The sequence below is a fragment of the Panulirus ornatus genome, chromosome 5, assembly GCF_036320965.1.
Source record: "Panulirus ornatus isolate Po-2019 chromosome 5, ASM3632096v1, whole genome shotgun sequence".
NCBI lineage: Eukaryota > Metazoa > Arthropoda > Malacostraca > Decapoda > Palinuridae > Panulirus > Panulirus ornatus.
Window position 1 is genome coordinate 29,188,716 of NC_092228.1, and position 21,601 is coordinate 29,210,316.

At 40.2% G+C, this 21,601-nt stretch overlaps 1 protein-coding gene across 1 annotated transcript in view; it reads left to right on the forward strand.

Moving 5' to 3' along the window:
* Positions 1 to 21,601, forward strand: part of LOC139748647 (man(5)GlcNAc(2)-PP-dolichol translocation protein RFT1) — a 105,536-nt gene that overhangs the window by 31,578 nt on the left and 52,357 nt on the right. The window contains exons 5-6 of the mRNA XM_071661895.1: positions 1,980 to 2,219; positions 16,215 to 16,355. Coding sequence (XP_071517996.1) covers positions 1,980 to 2,219; positions 16,215 to 16,355 — 381 coding nt within the window. The remainder of the gene's footprint in view (positions 1 to 1,979; positions 2,220 to 16,214; positions 16,356 to 21,601) is intronic.

A 21,601-nucleotide genomic window follows, 5' to 3' on the forward strand; every position in this document is an offset into this window, starting at 1 on the left:
GAACAATAGAACTTTGAGACTGGTACTCTTTACCCCAGGAACAAAGTTTTGGACTATGCATATGCTATGACTGCCTTATGATTCTAGACCTTGGTGTCTCAGCATCAGTGACAGTGAGAGCTGCTTATGGGAAAATTTAGTCATACAGCCATGTGCAATGACATGGAGAGTCTGGAGGCCAAATGTGTTACCTTCTGGATAGATAAGTTCTTTCCTGCAGAAGCAGACATCTTTAAAGAGCAATTCCCTTAAAACTTTATGTCGTTAGTTTGGTGAACTAACATAGAGAGCCTCCAAAAGCCATGCCTTGAAGAGCTCCAATGCCTTCTCTGTTGGTTTGGGTGGACATATTGAATTGAGGATGGGGCTTCCAGTTTTTGGAGAGTTATGTAGTTACAGACCCTTGGATGGAGGGGAAAAGCATCACTATTATTTCATACAAGATTGCCCTTCAAGACTCTTATTTCTGGGTCTTGTTATGAATATATTGGAACCAGTTTTGGAAAAACTTCTCCAGTATTTCTTTCAAATGGGACTAGTTTTCTCCTCCGCATCCAAGGTGGAAGCTTTCCAAAGTTCTAGACATTTTACAATCTAATAGTATTCCTGGTAATTTACCTCATCATTGTCTTCTTAAGAAAACTCATATCCTTATGGCCTTGGGCTTTAGGAGGAGATTAGTGCATGCTATGCACAGACAGGAAACTTCTCATTCTTGACAACCCTTCATGGGTAAAGATAAACCCAAACTTTGGGTTCTTTGCTAGGAATGAAACTTAAAGTTTGGAATAGCCATATCGTCAGCTTTAGGAACACATTGCTAAAAGGTCTTCGTGGTTAATACCAAGTTAAATCCCCTAGAGACTTTTAGACTTCTCCAAGATTATCAAAGGGAACATTTTGCTCTGCATCCTGGAACCTTAAATCTCTTTTTGCTAAGCAATATATCTATATGGATTAAGAAACTCATTTTATTGGCACAGCCCCTGAGATGTATATCAGAGCATGTGATGTGATGAAGTTGGCCTCAGACTTAAAGTTCCTCAGGAACCTTTCCTTGGAGTAAATCAGCAAAAGCAGTCTTTGGCATTCACCTACGACCTTCATCATTGATATCTTAGCTCAGACATTGTGGATCTAACCTGTGTGCCTTTAGGGATTCCTCCTTTAGAAGTGAGAGTTTCTTATGTACCTTTAAATCACTATTAAAGACCTTTGTTTCCACCATTGAGTTTAGTTTTCTTATCTGAATGTGTTGCTGTAAACTTTCCTTCCTCATTTGGATATTTTCCTATGCTCGTAGGACAGACTGTAGAGGTGAGAAATGTAGAGTATGAATTTTGATAAACATTTTCTCTCTGAGGCAGTGTCCCAAAATCATTTTCTCCTGAATTTCTTGCCCTGCCTTGCCTTCCTTTTTCTCTTTTTGAAAAACTTTACTGTTACCACTTTTGGGTTGATTGCCGCAATCTAGAAATTCTGAGCTGATAAGCAGCCAGTATTGAGTAGGGCATTGAGGTCACCTCTGTTAGTCTTTGATTGGCTGAAGGTAGACTTAAAAAGAGCAACATTGTTGTTAGCTAGTTGGGAGGATAGCAGAATGTTGGGAAAACCAGTGTTTCTTCTGTAGAAAGATAGTGGGTTAGATGGGTTATTTTCCAGGAGAATAATCCAGAGGATTTCTCATACTTGTGGTGCACCATTTCAGAGAGATTGTACAGAATTCAAATTCTTCATTTACAGAATTTATACACTTGAGTTTTGAGGAATGTTTTTTGTGTTGCAGCATAGTAGCTATCTAAGTATTGTCATATTAATTCAGGTTTTCTCTTGTTAAAGTTATAAATAATGTTGTTCCCCTTGGACTGAAGTTGCTCTCCAGTTTTATTTATACTGTGTCACCTTAATTCTGATCTCATGAAATTAATCATAATTCTTAGAATGGATTGATATAGTTTTTTGCCATATTCTAATTTCAGGTTGTAATAGAAGGACTAATGCAACTGCTGCGTTCTGTACTACTAGCGGCATTTGTTTATGTTTGGCCCATGCAGTCTGTCTTCATGTATGGTGTCAGTCATATACTCGGCTCATTAGTATACTGTGCTTCATATTATGGGCTGTTTATTCAAGTCTTCCATAGCAAAGAGGATGTAGTGAAGCTACCCGTGCAAGGAACTAGGCAGCTATTTCCAAAATGGAAGCAGGGAGAATTGCTGGTGAGTATAAATCAAAAAGAAATATTCATTGCTACATACATTAAAGTTTCCGTAAATTCATGTTTTGATGAATCAGAAGGTGTCACTGGGCTACGTCCACTTGAGGTCACACCACTAGTGAAAAGTCATCTTTGGCAGGGGTGTATATTTGTCATTTAACAAAGCAGAGTACAGGTTCATCAAAAAATTTCTTTCTTCAAAGGAGTCTATACTAGCACTGCCACTGAGTGTGATGAAGCCTTGTAGCTGCAGGATCACCTGGAAAAGGGACCTTGATATAGCTCAGGATACTTCCTGAAAGGGGTCCTACGGTCCTACAGTAATATTATTGTATCTTAAGATTTGTTCGCCATTTCCTATTTTAGCGAGTTAGGACTAGGAACAGACAAAGAAAGGCCACATTCACTCATATCCATTCTCTAGCTGTCATGTGAAATGCACCAAAACAGCCTCCTATCCACAGCTTTCTTAGGTTTCCCCAGGTCACTTTCCTTTGTTTCAGTCCATTGAAAGCACATCAACCCCTGTATACCATATCATTCTTGTTCACTCTATCCCATACATGCTTTTCACCCTCCTGCATGGTTAGGCCTCACTCACTTAAGATCTTTTTCACTCGATCCTTCTATCTCCAGTTTGGTCTCCCTTTCTCCTTGTCCCCTCCACTTCTGACACATATCCCTTCTCTCAACTTCTCATTTTCTCCATATTTCCAAGCCATTTCTGTATATCCTCTTTAGCTCCCCCAGCTATACTCTTTTTATTATCACATGTCTCTCTTACCCTTTTCTTACTTGCTCGATAAAACTACTTCATACCACTCATTGACACATTGTCCTCAAACAGTTCACTTTAAAATATCCAGTCCCCTTGATATATACTCATCTGTAGCCCATGCCTTACATCCATACATCATTGCTTGGACTGCTATACCTTCAAATATACCCATTTTTGCTCTGCCAGATAATGATCTCTTTTCCCAGACATTCTTAAACATTCACCCACTCCATTACTCACTTCTTCCATTGTACCATTTGCTGCCATGTCCACTTCCCAGGCATCTGAAACACTCACATTTTCTCCAAATTTTCTCCATTCAAACTCACACTGACAGATAACCTGTCCCCCTACCCTGCTAAACCTAATAATATTGCTTTTATTCGAATATTCTTTCAGCTTCCTCCAGTCACATTTTGTCCCCAACTAGATCACCAACTTCTGCAGTTTCTCACTTAAATCTGTCACCAGTACAGGTATCATCAGCAGACAACTAACTCACTTCCTTGGTCCCCTGATCCCATACAGACTGCATACTCACCCCTCTCTCCAAGACTCTTGCATTACGTTCTTTACCACTCTAACCATAAGCAAATTCAAGAGCCATGGTGACATTATGCACCCCTACTGCAGACCAGCCTCCACTTGGAACCACTTACTCTCCACTCTTCCTACTTATACACATGTTTTACACCCTTGATAGAAACTTCCCATTCCTTCTAACAGCTTTCCTCCCACACCATATATTCTTAAGACCTTCCTTAAGGCATCTCTGTTAATCACATTTATGCTTTCTCTAGATCCATAAATGCCACATACAAATTTTTCTGTTTCTTTAAGTATTTCTCACATACATACTCCAAAGCAAACACCTGATGCACACATCATCTACCACTTCTGATAACCACACTGTTCCTCCCCAGTATGATGCTCTGTACATGCCTTCACCTTCTCAGTCATTACTATCCCACACTTATACTATACATGCATTTTGCCAAATCTTTGGGCACCTCACCTTGATCTATACATATACTGAAAATGCTAAGTAAACAGTCAACAACACAGTCCCCCTTTTCTTAAGAATTTCATCTGCAGTACAGTCTACTCCAGCTACCTTACCACATTTCATCTTACACAAGGCTCTCAGCACCTCTTCCCTTGTCACCAAACTACTCTCTATGACTTTCATTTTGCGTATCATCCCTAGCCAAACACCCAACATCTGCCACACTATCATCAAACACATTTAGCAATCCTTCAAAATACCACTCCATCTCCTAACCTTATCACTACCTGTTACCACTTCCCCATTTATTCCTTTCATCTCTGTTCCCAGATGTTCTCTTGTTTTTCTAACACTTTTAACCTCTTTCCAAAACATTGTATCTCCTTGAAGTTTACTGATGCTCACTCATTCCAGCTCTCATTTGCCCTTGTTTTCAGTCCCTTCGCTGTCCTCTTGACCTCCTACCACTTTCTTTTATGCATCTCCTAATCTCTTGCACTCCTTTCCTGTAAGTACCAGTCTTTACCCTTTCTCACCTGCTCACCTTCCACCTTACCCATGCCACACACATCACACACGCATGCCAGGACTGCTTCCTTGAATACCTCCCATTCCTCACCCACTTCCCTAGCCTTGTTTACTCTCACTTTTTGCCATTCTTCACTCAATCTTTCCTGGTATTTCTTCACGTCTCTTTTCCAAGCTCATGTACTGTCAGCAGTCTCTTCTCACTACATTATTTCTTTTTTGAAAATGTCTATAAATCTTCATCCTTGCCTCCACAAGGTAATGATCAGACATCCTACTAGCTGCCCCTCTCAAGACATTTATGCAAAAGACTTTTGCTCACCCACCTATCAGTTGGTATGTAATCTAAGCATGCCTGCTGACTATCTTTTTTACCCTCATATGTATACTTGTGTATGTTCTTTTTAAACCAGGTTTTCTCTGTCATGAGCCCGTTTTTAGCACACAGTTCTACATGCTGATCACCATTTCTACTCACATTACTGAATACCCCAAATCCCCTCTCGCATACCCTCAACTGTCACATTACTAACCTTTGCATTTAGATCACCCAACACTGATTCCCAATCTCTTGCATCAAAACTGCTGTTGTACCTACTCACTTGCTTCTAATGATCTTTCTTCTGATGGGCAGGTGCATCAGCACAAATAAGCACCCATCTCTTGCAATCCACTTCCATTTTTGCCCACATCAGTCTGGAGCTCACTTCCTTACACTATTTCAAGCACTACCACAACTTCTGCTTCAGCAGTAGTGTTACTCCATCCTTAGCTTTTGCTCTGACACCAGCATCTGACTACTCCTAAGACATTTTCAAACAATTCCTCCCATTTATCCTTGTGTTTTTTGTTTTACTCAGAGCCAGAACATTCAATTTTTTTCTTAAAACATACTATCTCACTTTTCTTCTCAATTTGGTTACATCCACACACAGTCAGACAACCCAGCCTGAGCCTTTAAGGAGGTTGAGTACTCCCTGCGTGGGTCTTTCTTCTGTTTCATCTTTTAGAAATTGAAATACAAAATGGGGTTTTGCAGCCCCTTGCTCCTGACCCTCTTAGTTGCCTTCCACAGCATTTAGGGAATATGGAGATAGAATTATATCTCCTCTACCCCTGGGATAGTATTACTATTATAATTATTGTTATTCTTATTATTATTATTATTATTATTATTATTATTTATTTATTTATTTATTTTGCTTTGTCGCTGTCTCCCGCGTTTGCGAGGTAGCGCAAGGAAACAGAGGAAAGAAATGGCCCAACCCACCCCCATACACACGTACATACATACACGTCCACACACGCAAATATACATACCTATACATCTCAATGTACACATATATATACACACACAGACACATACATATATACCCATGCACACAATTCACACTGTCTGCCTTTATTCATTCCCATCGCCACCTCGCCACACATGGAATACCATCCCCCTCCCCCCTCATGTGTGCGAGGTAGCGCTAGGAAAAGACAACAAAGGCCACATTCATTCACACTCAGTCTCTAGCTGTCATGCAATAATGCCCGAAACCACAGCTCCCTTTCCACATCCAGGCCCCACACAACTTTCCATGGTTTACCCCAGACGCTACACATGCCCTGATTCAATCCACTGACAGCATATCAACCCCGGTATACCACATCGATCCAATTCACTCTATTCCTTGCCCGCCTTTCACCCTCCTGCATGTTCAGGCCCCGATCACTCAAAATCTTTTTCACTCCATCTTTCCACCTCCAATTTGGTCTCCCACTTCTCCTCATTCCCTCCACCTCCGACACATATATCCTCTTGGTCAATCTTTCCTCAATCATTCTCTCCATGTGCCCAAACCATTTCAAAACACCCTCTTCTGCTCTCTCACCCACGCTCTTTTTATTTCCACACATCTCTCTTACCCGTACATTACTTACTCGATCAAACCACCTCACACCACACATTGTCCTCAAACATCTCATTTCCAGCACATCCACCCTCCTGCGCACAACTCTATCCATAGCCCACGCCTCGCAACCATACAACATTGTTGGAACCACTATTCCTTCAAACATACCCATTTTTGCTTTCTGAGATAATGTTCTCGACTTCCACACATTCTTCAAGGCTCCCAGGATTTTCGCCCCCTCCCCCATCCTATGATTCACTTCCACTTCCATGGTTCCATCCGCTGCCAGATCCACTCCCAGATATCTAAAACACTTCACTTCCTCCAGTTTTTCTCCATTCAAACTTACCTCCCAATTGACTTGACCCTCAACCCTACTGTACCTAATAACCTTGCTCTTATTCACATTTACTCTTAACTTTCTTCTTTCACACACTTTACCAAACTCAGTCACCAGCTTCTGCAGTTTCTCACATGAATCAGCCACCAGCGCTGTATCATCAGCGAACAACAACTGACTCACTTCCCAAGCTCTCTCATCCACAACAGACTTCATACTTGCCCCTCTTTCCAAAACTCTTGCATTCATCTCCCTAACAACCCCATCCATAAACAAATTAAACAACCATGGAGACATCACACACCCCTGCCGCAAACCTACATTCACATTATTATTATTATTATTATTATTATTATTATTATTATTATTATTATCATCGTTATTATTGTTATTATCATTATTTCATTCTCCATGGTTGTTTAATTTGTTTATGGATGGGGTTCAGTTGAGTCAGTTGTTGTTTGCTGATGATACAGCGCTGGCGGCTGATTCATGTGAGAAACTGCAGAAGCTGGTGACTGAGTTTGGTAAAGTGTGTGAAAGAAGAAAGTTAAGAGTAAATGTGAATAAGAGCAAGGTTATTAGGTACAGTAGGGTTGAGGGTCAAGTCAATTGGGAGGTAAGTTTGAATGGAGAAAAACTGGAGGAAGTAAAGTGTTTTAGATATCTGGGAGTGGATCTGGCAGCGGATGGAACCATGGAAGCGGAAGTGAATCATAGAGTGGGGGAGGGGGCGAAAATCCTGGGAGCCTTGAAGAATGTGTGGAAGTCGAGAACATTATCTCGGAAAGCAAAAATGGGTATGTTTGAAGGAATAGTGGTTCCAACAATGTTGTATGGTTGCAAGGCATGGGCTATGGATAGAGTTGTGCGCAGGAGGGTGGATATGCTGGAAATGACATGTTTGAGGACAATGTGTGGTGTGAGGTGGTTTGATCGAGTAAGTAATGTAAGGGTAAGAGAGATGTGTGGAAATAAAAAGAGCATGGTCGAGAGAGCTAATGAGGGTGTTTTGAAATGGTTTAGGCACATGGAGAGAATGAGTGAGGAAAGATTGACCAAGAGGATATATGTGTCGGAGGTGGAGGGAACGAGGAGAAGTGGGAGACCAAATTGGAGGTGGAAAGATGGAGTGAAAAAGATTTTGAGTGATCGGGGCCTGAACATGCAGGAGGGTGAAAGGAGGGCAAGGAATGGAGTGAATTGGATCGATGTGGTATACCGGGGTTGACGTGCTGTCAGTGGATTGAATCAGGGCATGTGAAGCGTCTGGGGTAAACCATGGAAAGTTGTGTGGGGCCTGGATGTGGAAAGGGAGCTGTGGTTTCGGGCATTATTGCGTGGCAGCTAGAGACTGAGTGTGAACGAATGGGGCCTTTGTTGTCTTTTCCTAGTGCTACCTCGCACACATGAGGGGGGAGGGGGAAGGTATTCCATGTGTGGCGAGGTGGTGATGGGAGTGAATGGGGGCAGACAGTGTGAATTGTGTGCATGGGTATATATGTATGTGTCTGTGTATGTATATATATGTGTACATTTAGATGTATAGGTATGTATATTTGCGTGTGTGGACGTGTGTGTGTATACATTGTGTATGGGGGTGGGTTGGGCCATTTCTTTCGTCTGTTTCCTTGCGCTACCTCGCAAACGTGGGAGACAGCGACAAAGCAAAATAAAAAATAAAAAATAATAATCATTATTTCAAACCATTCATGGTGAAGAGCTTGTAGATTTGTGTGCTGAAAAGGACTGGTGATTGGGAATACCTGGTTTAAAAAGAGAGATGTACATAAGTATATATATGTAAGTAGAAGAGATGGCCCGAGAGCATTATTGGATTATGTGTTAATTGATAGGCGTGTGAAAGAGAGACTATTGGATGTTAACGTGCTAAGGGGTACAACTGGAGGGATGTCTAATCATTATTTTGTGGAGGTGAAGGTGAAGATTTGTAGAGGTTTACAGAAAAGAAGAGAGAATGTTGGGGTGAAAAGAGTGGTGAGAATAAGTGAGCTTGGGAAGGAGACTTGTGTGAGGAAGTACCGGGAGAGACTGAGTACAGAATGGAAAAAGGTGAGAGCAAAGGACGTAAGAGGAGTGGGGGAGGAATGGGATGTATTTGGGGAAGCAGTGATGACTTGCGCGAAAGATGCTTGTGGCATGAGAAGCGTGGGAGGTGGGCAGATTAGAAAGGGTAGTGAGTGGTGGGATGAAGAAGTAAGATTATTAGTGAAAGAGAAGAGGGAGGCATTTGGATGATTTTACAGAGAAATAATGCAAATGACTGGGAGATATATAAAAGAAAAAGGCAGGACGTCAAGAGAAAGGTGCAAGAGGTGAAAAAGAGGGCAAATGAGAGTTGGGGTAAGAGAGTATCATTAAATATTAGGGAGAATAAAAAGATGTTTTGGAAGGAGATGAATAAAGTGCATAAAACAAGAGAACAAATGGGAACATCAGCAAAGGGGGCTAATGGGGAGGTATTAACAAGTAATGGTGATGTGAGAAGGATATGGAGTGAGTATTTTGAAGGTTTGTTGAATGTGTTAGATGATAGAGTGGCAGATATAGGGTGTTTTGGTCGAGGTGGTGTACGAAGTGAGAGCGTTAGGGAGAATGATTTGGTAAACAGAGAAGAGGTAGTAAAAGCTTTGCGGATGATGAAAGCTGGCGAGGTGGCGGATTGGATGGTATTGCAATGGAATTTATTAAAAAGGGGGTGACTGTGTAGTTGACTGGTTGGTGAGGATATTCAATATATGTATGGCTCATGGTGAATTGCCTGAGGATTGGTAGAATGCATGCATAGTGCCATTGTGCAAAGGCAAAGGGGATAAAGATGAGTGTTGAAATTACAGATGTATAAGTTTGTTGAGTATTCCTGGGAAATTATATTGGAGGGTATTGATTGAGAGGGTGAAGGCATGTGCAGAGCATCAGATTGGGGAAGAGCAGTGTGGTTTCTGAAGTGTTAAAGGTTGTGTGGATCAGGTGTTTGCTTTGAAGAACGTATGTGAGAAATACTTAGAAAAACAAATGGATTTGTATGTAGCATTTATGGATCTGGAGAACGCATATGATAGAGTTGATAGAGATGCTGTGTGGAGGGTATTAAGAGTACATGGTGTGGGAGGCAAGTTGTTAGAAGCAGTGAAAAGTTTTTATTGAGGATGTAAGGCATGTGTACGAGTAGGAAGAAAGGAAAGTGATTGCTTCTCAGTGAATGTCGGTTTGCGGCAGGGATGCATGATGTCTCCATGGTTGTTTAATTTGTTTATGGATGGGGTTATTAGGGAAGTAAATGCAAGAGTTTTGGAGAGAGGGGGAAGTATGTCATCTGTTGTGAATGAGAGGGCTTGGGAAGTGAGTCAGTTGTTATCAGTGATGATACAGCGCTGATGGCTGATTCGGGTGAGAAACTGCTGCAGAAGCTGGTGACTGAGTTTGGTAAAGTGTGAGAAAGAAGGAAGCTGAGAGTAAATGTGAATAAAAGCAAGGTTATTAGGTACAGTAGGGTTGAGGGACAAGTCGATTGGGAGGTAAGTTTGAATGGAGAAAAACTGGAGGAAGTGAAGTGTTTTAGATATCTGGGAGTGGATTTGGCAGCGGATGGAACCATGGAAGTGGAAGTGAGTCATAAGGTGGGGGAGGGGGTGAAAGTTCTGGGAGCGTTGAAAAATGTGTAGAAAGCAAAAATGGGTATGTTTGAAGGAATAGTGGTTCCAACAATGTTATATGGTTGCGAGGCGTGGACTATAGATAGTGTTGTGCGGAGGAGGGTGGATGTGTTGGAAATGAGATGTTTGAGGTGGTTTGATCGAGTAAGTGATGAAAGGGTAAGAGATGTGTGGTAATAAAAAGAGTGTGGTTGAGAGAGCAAAAGAGTGTGGTTGAGAGAGCAGAAGAGGGTGTATTGAAATGGTTTGGTCACATGGAGAGAATGAGTGAGGAAAGGTTGACAAAGAGGATATATGTGTCAAAGGTGGAGGGAATGAGGAGAAGTGGGAGACCTAATTGGAGGTGGAAAGATGGAGTGAAGAAGATTTTGAGCGATTGGGGCCTGAACATGCAGGAGGGTGAAAGGTGTGCAAGGAATAGAATGAATTGGAACGATGTGGTATACCAGGGTCGACATGCTGTCAATAGATTGAACCGGGGCATGTGAAGCATCTGGGGTAAACCATGGAAAGTTTTGTGGGTCCTGGATGTGGAAAGGGAGCTGTGGTTTCGGTGCATTATGCATGACAGCTAGAGACTGAGTGTGAATGAATGTGGCCTTTGTTGTCTTTTCCTAATGCTACCTCGTGCATGTGCGAGGGTAGGGGGTTGTCATTTCATGTGTGGCAGGGTGACAACGGGAATGAATAAAGGCAGCAAGTATGAATTATGTACATGTGTAGATATGTATGTCTTTGTATGTATATGTATGTATACATTGAAATGTATAGGTATGTATATGTGCGTGTGTGGACATGTATGTATATACATGTGTATGTGGGTGGGTTGGGCCATTCTTTCGTCTGTTTCCTTGTGCTACCTCGCTAACATGGGAGACGGTGACAAAGTATAATAAAAATGAAATATTTGTAGTAGTGGGAGTAATCTTTATTTTTATACTTGATCACCATTTCCCGCATTAGCGAGGTAGCACCAGGAAATAGGTGAAAAAAGACCCATCCACTCACATACACATATATATACATATACACACATGCACGTATGTATACAAACGAGTCACAGGGTGGGGAAGGGGGCAAAGATACTGGGAGCATTGAAGAATGTGTGGAAGGTGAGAACGTTATCTCAAGGAGCAAAAATGCATATGTTTGAAATAATAGTGGTTTGAACAATGTTATATGGTCAAGAGGAATGGGCTATAGCTAGGGTTGTGCAGAGGAGGGTGGATGTGTCGGAAATGAAATGTTTGAAGACAGTATTTGGTGTGAGGTGGTTTGGTCGAGTAATTATTGTAAAGGTAAGAAAGATGTGTGGTAGTGGAAAGAGTGTGGTTGAGAGAGCAGAAGAGGGTGTGTTGAAATGGTTTCGACACATGGAGAGAATGAGTGAGAAAAAATTGTCAAAGAGGATAGAGGATATATGTGTCAGAGGTGGAGGGAACCAGGAGAAGCGGGAGACCTAATTGGAGGTGAAAGGATGGAGTGAAAAAGATTTTGAGCAATTGAGGCCTGAACATGCAGGAGAGTGAAAGGCGTGCAAGGATTAGAGTGAATTGGAATGATGTGGTATACTGGGGTCGATGTGCTGTCAATGGATTGAACCAGAGCCTGTGAAGCGTCTGGGGTAAACCATGGAAAGTTTTATGGGGCCCGGATGTGGAAAGGGAGCTGTGGTTTTGGTGCATTATACATGACAGCTAGAGACTGAGTGTGAACGAATTAGGCCTTTGTTGTCTTTTCCTAGTGCTACCTTGTGCGCGTGCGGGGAAAGGAGGCTGTCATTTCATGTGTGGCAGGATAGTGATGGGAATGAATAAAGGTAGCAAGTATGAATTATGTACATGTGTATATATGTAAATGTCTATGTATATATTTGTATACGTTGAAATGTATAGATATGTATATGTACATGTGTGGACATATATGTATATACATGTGTATGTGGGTGGGTTGGGCCATTCTTTCGTCTGTTTCCTTGTGCTACCTCGCTGATGCAGGAGACAGCAACAAAGTATTATATAAATGATAATGATGATAATAATGATAAATGGTCATCTTACATTATTTGTAGGTAAAGTATCATGTTAACAATGTCACTATTTTTTATGGATATGAATGAATCTAGAATTGATACATTATTTCTGTTAGTATAGGTGATTTAGACCAGTTTGCATTATTTTGGCCATGATTTTTTTTTTTACAAAAGTGGGGAGGGCTGTGTAGATAAGGAACAATGTGAGGTGAATTAACTCGAATGTGGGTGACTCAGTTATAGAAATCAACAGAACCAATGGAAATCCATAGCTGAGGTTTTGTGTGGGATTTCTACAAGTGTTGCCCCAGTTTTACAGTACTTAGCTCTTCTTATTCCCCCAAGCTGATGATGTAAAAACATTAGGTGGGAGAGGGAAGTGATGTTTTAGAGGCTGTGTACATAATCCATCATACTGAATTCGGTATGGAGTGATGATGATAGATAGATTACCTCGGGTATGGGGTGGTGATGATAGATAATTGTCCATGGTATGGGATGGTGATGATAGATAGATTGTGTAGGGTATGGGATGGTGATGATAAATAATTGCCCAGGGTATGGGACGGTGATGATAGATAGATTGCCTAGGGAATGGAGTGGTGATGATGGATATATTGCCAGGGAATGATGATGATAGATAGATTGCCCAGGGAATGGAGTGGTAATGGTGGATAGATTGCCCAGGGAATGGTGATGATTGATAGATTGCCCAGGGAATTGTGATGATAGATAGATTGTCCAGGGAATGGAGTGGTGGTGATAGATAGATTCTCCAGGGAATGGAGTGTTAGTGATTGATGGATTGCCCAGGGAATGGTGATGTTAGATAGAATGCCTAGGAAATGAAGTGATGGTAATAGGTAGACTGCCCAGAATGGTTGAATGCACTGTTATCTGGCATGTTTACATTTTTTATGACTCATTATTCTATAAGTTCTTTAATATGTTGACAAGCATCGCCTCATAATTGTGTACTCTTTTATAAAGAACATGTAACAGGAAGTAGATATTCAAGTTAGAATAGTGGTATGCCATTATCTTGCATCTGTTTCCATATTTTTGTTTCTTATGTTTCTGGAATTGCATTTGCCATGTCTGTAGCCTCTAATGTATTTCATTATCTGAATTTCATTGATCACTTCCTTGTGCTATTTTATTGGAATACAATTTTTCAATCTAAGTTTCATCTGCAAATTTCATATCCCTACCTCTTTCTTTCCTTACTTCTAATTTGGGTTTAGTTTATTCATCATGGAAGTTCTGTAATGGAACTTCACCCACTTTCATGTCTTTTGTTCTTTTTAAAGAAAAATAATCCCTCCTTGGATTGATTATTAAAACTAGCACTTCTCTAAGCCTACCATTGTACTTTCCATATATTTTCCTGACAGTCTTATGTCTAAAAAGTATATGTTCATCTCTGTAGCTTTATTGAATATTTTTCTGTGTCCCTGTTTCATTTCTGTCCCCAAATATCTTGCTGACATCTTTGTCAGCCCCACGACTTTTCTTCGTTCTCTCTCTTTTCTTACTTTCAGTGGCCCTTAAGTCTCTCTGTTTCCATTGTGTGCATTTTTTATGTTGTTTCATGGTTTCCCAGAAAGAACCCTCTTAACCCATCTCTCTGATCAGTTCTAGGACCACTAGAGAATTCTTTTTTGTGACTGTTTGCTTTCTTTAGTTTCTTTTAGGACTTTTGATCTAAAGCTTATCTCTTCATTTTATTTTTCAGTTTCCTCATTTCTTTATCCATTAACTGTAACTTTTATTCCTGTTTCTCTGATATTGTTGTTAACTTCTATGACTCAAAGATCTTTGCTGCATCATACTTCACCTCTTCTCTAAGTATGATTAGATGTGTGTTCATGACTCTTACCTACAGTAACTTGATGTTGCATGAAATAGCTGAAAGATGTGTGAATCTAGCTAAAAGATGTGTCGCTCATGATGTCAAAGCTTACCAACTGCACTTCTGTGCTTGTGATTTCCTGTCTCTTCCCATTTCTGCTAGTCTACTTTCTTCCATATTTTAAGTGCTTGGAAAGAAAAAATGGGTATGTTTGAAGGAATAGTGGCTCCAACAATGTTATATGGTTGTGAGGCGTGGGCTATGGATAGAGTTGTGCGGAGGAGGGTGGATGTACTGGAAATGAGATGTTTGAGGACAATATGTGGTGTGAGGTGGTTTGATTGAGTAAGTAATGAAAGGGTAAGAGAGATATGTGGTAATAAAAAGAGTGTGGTTGAGAGAGCAGAAGAGGGTGTTTTGAAATGGTTTGGTCACATGGAGAGAATGAATGAGGAAAGATTGACAAAGAGGATATATGTGTCAGAGGTGGAGGGAATGAGGAGGAGTGGGAGACCAAATTGGAGTTGGAAAGATGGAGTGCAAAAGATTTTGAGTGATCGGGGCCTGAACATGCGGGAGGGTGAAAGGCGTGCAAGGAATAGAGTGAATTGGAACGATGTGGTATGCCAGTTCAACTTGCTGTCAATGGATTGAACCAGGGCATGTGCAGCATCTGGGGTAAACCATGGAAAGTTTTGTAGGGCCTGGATGTGGAAAGGGAGCTGTGGTTTCGGTGCATTTTACATGACAGCTAGAGACTGAGTGCGAACGAATGTAGCCTTTATTGTCTTTTCCTAGTGCTACCTCGTGCACATGCGGGGGGGATGAGGTTGTCATTTCATGTGTGGTGGGGTGGCGACGGGAATGAATAAGGACAGACAGTATGAATTATGTACATGTGTATAAATGTATATGTCTGTGTGTATATATATGTATACATTGATATGTATAGGTATGTATGTGTGCATGTGTGGACATGTATGTATATACATGTGTATGTGGGTGGGTTGGGCCATTCTTTTGTCTGTTTCCTTGCGCTACCTCGCTAACGTGGGAGACAGCAATAAAGTATAATAAAATATTAAAATTATTTAGTTTTCACCTATTCAGTCATTTCATTGTACAAGCATTGGGGATCTTTTTGACTTACATTTTAGCTAAACCAGTGTTCAGTATTCTATAGCCATTCAGTCTGTTACAAACGACATACAAATTTTGATACCCCAGGCATCTAGAAGGGTTCTGCTTCTGCTGGTATGTTTAGATGCTAGAGGTATAATGAAGATAGATGGAGTCACTGAATTTTATGCATTTTTTTTTATTTCATTTTCAGTTTAATATAACATTCTTTGCCCCTGTTTGATAACTCATCTTTTTAATGTCCATATATGTATGGAGAAAGACATGAACTTGTATTGATGTAGGGTATTTTTTTTGTCATCACACAGTCCAAGTGCTGTTGTATGATGGTATGTTTACAGTTACAGCATAATGGACAGGCTTATTTGATAGTTTCATGATGTGTAGAAGTTACTACCATTAGTGTAATTTGTTTGGATATGTTACAAGATACCGCCTTTCTTTTATATGTTGGAGACTCCAGTCATAGGCAAAAGTCCACATCAAGGCAGGGCCTTAATTGAAATATAGAGCGGAAAAATCTTTTGGTGCAAGAGAAGAAAAGAAAGGTAAATATGCACAATGGAATCTGTTTAATTTCAAACTTTTTGCACAAGGGAAAGTACTTATGAATTTTGGAGGTGAAAAATCGTCTTTAAAATGTGCCAGGTCATAGTAATTGGGAAAGACATGAAAGGGTAGAGCAGTAAGGAAAGAAACAGTAAGCTGCTGTAAGAGTTTAATCCTTGATTACAATTTTCAGCCAGAAGTTGACTCTGAGTTGGGATCCCTATCGTGGAGTTTCTTTAAACAAGGATGGTTAAAGGCTGCTCTGACAGAGGGAGAATTTTATCTCATGAATTTCTTCCCATTGATATCCTTAGCCCAGCAAGGTGTATACCAGGTGAGATATGGCCCTCTACTTTAAGTTAAAATCTGTATGCTGACTGTTGTTTGGCATTAAGAATAAAATAAAGTCGAGATGGTAATTAAAAGTGCAATTTAAAACATTAACAGGAATGGCAGTATCTTATATAACAATTTGTAAACATTGTGACAGTAGATTGTATCATTTGACAGTGTAACCACCATATTTTTCCCTTTTTTAAATGAAAGAAAGAATCTGCACCAAATAATTTCTTTTCTTATGAAGGATTAGGATACAGTAAGCAAATAGAATTTGGATTAATTGCCTGCCACTTTCTTAAAAGCTCATTAGATATCATTTTAACCCTTTATAAAGTGCTTTTAAGGACAATACTATTCTGATCTCCATATTATCAATGTGACTAAGATGCTAGGCTTAAAAGAATTCAGGAAAGGTCATCAAGGTTATTACCATACTAAGAAACAGGCTGCATTAGCATATGTAGCATTTATGGATCTGGAGAAGGCATATGATAGAGTTGATAGAGATGCTCTGTGGAAGGTATTAAGAATATATGGTGTGGGAGGCAAGTTGTTAGAAGCAGTGAAAAGTTTTTATCGAGGATGTAAGGCATGTGTACGTGTAGGAAGAGAGGAAAGTGATTGGTTCTCAGTGAATGTAGGTTTGCGGCAGGGGTGTGTGATGTCTCCATGGTTGTTTAATTTGTTTATGGATGGGGTTGTAAGGGAGGTAAATGCAAGAGTCCTGGAAAGAGGGGCAAGTATGAAGTCTGTTGGGGATGAGAGAGCTTGGGAAGTGAGTCAGTTGTTGTTCGCTGATGATACAGCGCTGGTGGCTGATTCATGTGAGAAACTGCAGAAGCTGGTGACTGAGTTTGGTAAAGTGTGTGGAAGAAGAAAGTTGAGAGTAAATGTGAATAAGAGCAAGGTTATTAGGTACAGTAGGGGTGAGGGTCAAGTCAATTGGGAGGTGAGTTTGAATGGAGAAAAACTGGAGGAAGTGAAGTGTTTTAGATATCTGGGAGTGGATCTGTCAGCGGATGGAACCATGGAAGCGGAAGTGGATCATAGGGTGGGGGAGGGGGCGAAAATTTTGGGAGCCTTGAAAAATGTGTGGAAGTCGAGAACATTATCTCGGAAAGCAAAAATGGGTATGTTTGAGGGAATAGTGGTTCCAACAATGTTGTATGGTTGCGAGGCGTGGGCTATGGATAGAGATGTGCGCAGGAGGATGGATGTGCTGGAAACGAGATGTTTGAGGACAATGTGTGGTGTGAGGTGGTTTGATCGAGTAAGTAACGTAAGGGTAAGAGAGATGTGTGGAAATAAAATGAGCGTGGTTGAGAGAGCAGAAGAGGGTGTTTTGAAATGGTTTGGGCACATGGAGAGAATGAGTGAGGAGAGATTGACCAAGAGGATATATGTGTCGGAGGTGGAGGGAACGAGGAGAAGAGGGAGACCAAATTGGAGGTGGAAAGATGGAGTGAAAAAGATTTTGTGTGATCGGGGCCTGAACATGCAGGAGGGTGAAAGGAGGGCAAGAAATAGAGTGAATTGGAGTCATGTGGTATACAGGGGTTGACGTGCTGTCAGTGGATTGAAGCAAGGCATGTGAAGCGTCTGGGGTAAACCATGGAAAGCTGTGTAGGTATGTATATTTGCGTGTGTGGACGTGTGTATGTACATGTGTATGGGGGGGGGGTTGGGCCATTTCTTTCGTCTGTTTCCTTGCGCTACCTCGCAAACGCGGGAGACAGCGACAAAGTATAAAAAAAAAAAAAAAAAAAAAAAAAAAAAAAAAGTTACCTTTTTAAGAGCAGATGCTACATTGTGACATAAAAATTTTTGAAATACTTAAAAGTTTAAAAGCATTGATTGAATATGCTCTTCAAAGTACACAGTGATCCTATAACCAGTAACAGTGGGATAAACCATTGAGGGCAGAAGACCTCTCATTGAAATAGAAAAATACGTCTCGGAACACCTTTCATCGAAACAGAGAAATACTTCTCGTCACCCAGCTAGAAAATATGAGTACTACCCTATCCAAGATGAATTTATGTAGGTGATCATTGGTAGGCAGCCAAAGACTAGGGAGGTATATTACTAGTACTATCTGCCTAGGTATCAGGAGGGTTAGTGACGACTTAATAGTGAGCTAGCTTTTCAGTGGTTGTCAAGTTGCACTCCTCAGACCTAGGTAGCTGTCTTTTCTTTCTGCCTCACCCACATGTGGAGTACAGGCATTCTGTCCACAAACATACAGTCTCTCCATTTCACACAAAACACTTTCCAACGCTTAATTCACAACTTGTTCTTTGTAAATCTAGATTTTTCTGCAGTGAGTGCTATATGCTAGCCCTACTTTTTGGCAAAATGGTTTCAGTAATAGATAAAAGTAGTAGGTAGGATCATTTAGGCAGGAGCATTAGGTAAAAGTTGGAAGGAACATTTGGCACGAGTACTAGATAGAAGTAGTCGGTAAGAACATTAGGTAGAAACCTCTGCAAACACTGTACTAGAGTTTCCCTCTGCCAGTGGCCTGTTGAGGGTAAAGCACTAAAGGCTAAGAAGCAGCACTAGAGTTCACTAGTTATGGAGACTCTGTTGCCATGGCCACCCATTTGATATAGTTACAGGAGGGAACAGGCATGAGAGATAGATAGATAGATAAAAACAATATACTTTTTAAATAATTGACTTTAGAATATGTGTGTAGCAGTGCTTCAAAACATAGGAAGCATCTATTCATTGCAAGTTTGACCTCATAACCATCCCCCTTGACATTGCATGATATACCCAGCCAGGGCTTATCTTTGATAGTCCTCTATGCATGTCATCACTCAACTGCTTTGTGCCTCTCCCTGTGTCTCAACTTCAAAGCAATTGAGTAAACCAGAAGTGTTGAAGTAAGCTGCAAAACATTGTTGATATCCATTAAAGTGCGACGCATAGTATGCCCCATTATCTGTGTATGATTCTTGTTAGCCATAGTTTATCCTTAACAACACTCTGTGCACATTGATGCTGACTCTTACATTGGATGGAATGCAAGACTTGCCTCTTGTAACCTGTGTTGCCTTAACCTTGCCTGTGCATTATGCCATGCTTAGCACTTACACATAACTGTCATCCTCTTCCGTAGTCTACATTCAGGTACGTGTACTGCATCATAGGAGGGTTTAACAAGGAAGATTCAAATAAGTGTGATTATTTCAGTAATCTTAAATGTTTCTTATAGTTTATATTTACATGCATCACTCACATTTTACACTTAACATGCATTAGATATTCAAAACCATGAAAGTTAAGATATGTAGAGATTACAATCAATGGGCCCATTTCTAAATTTTGTAAAATTCCAAAACACACATTTCTTGGTCGGGAGTATTACATATTTTCAGATCTTGACCAAAGTAGCTTAGATATGCTAAATGGCACCTTGTATCACTGATACATAAGGGAAGATTTAAAGCTTTTACTGAGACAGTATAACTTGTATGTATGACTTCATGCTTGAAGACTTTGTCTATTACATGTGGCACCAAATGTAATTTGTACAGAGTAATCAGACAGTGTACTAGGCCTTTTATAAAGAGTAAGGGATAAAGTTAGGGGAAACCAAAACCAACTGTCTGAAAGTGGCCAATGGTTTGTACACCACAACAATGCTCCTTCACACACTGCTGGCTCCATTTAAGAATTTTTGGCTTAAAGAATATCATCAGAGGGAGACTATTTTGAAGGAGACTTCTTATAAAAATGTGTGTGAACTATTCTTTAAGATAAAGGCAGTCTTCAAACTTTTTGATCACACCTTATACAATATAGGTCTTTGAAAGAGTGATAAAGAAATACACAATGAAACACCTAATTGGTAACAACCATGTTATTGAAGGATTTACCCTTGGCAAAAATACACAGACACAGCTGCAAGGACACAAGAAAAGCATATCTATAAAACACTTATGCAAGGAAAGATTAGATACCATCTTTCTTGACCCCTGATCTACATGGACCTTAATGTGGTGATGGGGTTTGTGTGAAGCAATGATGGTTTGAGCTATGGCAGAGAGGATTTTCTTTTCCCTGGTATGTTTAACCATGCTGCAAAGGTCAAGTTTGAGCTCTCAGACGAATACATGTAAGCTATTTTTCTCCTATACTTTTTGTTCTTCCCTTCTTGGTCTGTCTAAACTGGAAATGATCATTTGTTTGAGCCTTAAATTGAATTTCTAAGATAGAATATTCTAACCTGTATTAAGATCAATGAATAGCCTTAGATACTCCAGTGCTTGGCTTATAAGCCTGAATTTTATAATCCAATCCAATCCATCTTTCTTCACTTTACTCAGGCATTTTAAAAGATAAACCACAAGATTCTTTTGGAAAAAATAGCAAAACAGGACATAAGAAAGGAAATAGAAAAGTGGATCAATGAGTTTCTATCAAATAGCAAAGTCATGTTAGTAGCACATGGGAATTGTGCTGGTTGAGGAAGATGTTTTATCAAGAGTTCCTCAGGGAACGGTATTTCTCCCAGTACTCTTCATGAAAATGATATATGGTGTGTGTGAAGATATAAGAGAAAGTGTAATACAACACTTTTGCAGATAACACAGGTAAAGTGAAATGGTACACACGGAAGAGGACAGCAAAAATGCAAGAACTTAACATGATATACAAATGGCCAGAGGAGAATCTATTAGAAATCTGTCTATATCACAGACACCTCTATCCTTCAGGAACTCCCATCAAGGGGGTGGCCACAGCTAAAGTCTCCACTTATCCCTGTCCTTACATGCCTGTCTCACGTACGCCATTCTTTGCATTCTTCTCCAGTTTCTCTCCCTCTAGAACTCTTCCACTAATGAAATTCATTGAAGAAAAATTTGAGCAACTGAGTTATGGAAAGATGTTAAACATAATGATTATGCATTTTACAGAGCCAGCAGAAATTAAAACTTATGAAGAAAACAGAGTTAAAGACCAAGGAAAAGATAGAATATGGAGAACACATTGTCAAAAGAACATTATATGGTCAAATATTGTATCAAATGTTAATGAGAACATATATCATGAGAGATATATCATGAAGCTGTTCAGTAAATACATAGAAAGCAAACTTGAATACTTGAACACAAGGAGAAATCAAAATCAGCAAGCTAGAAAGAATTTAGAAATGCTTCCTAAGTAAAATCTAAGGAATGGAGAATTTTGATTATCAAGAGAGGTTACAGCAACTCAAACATTACAGCTTAA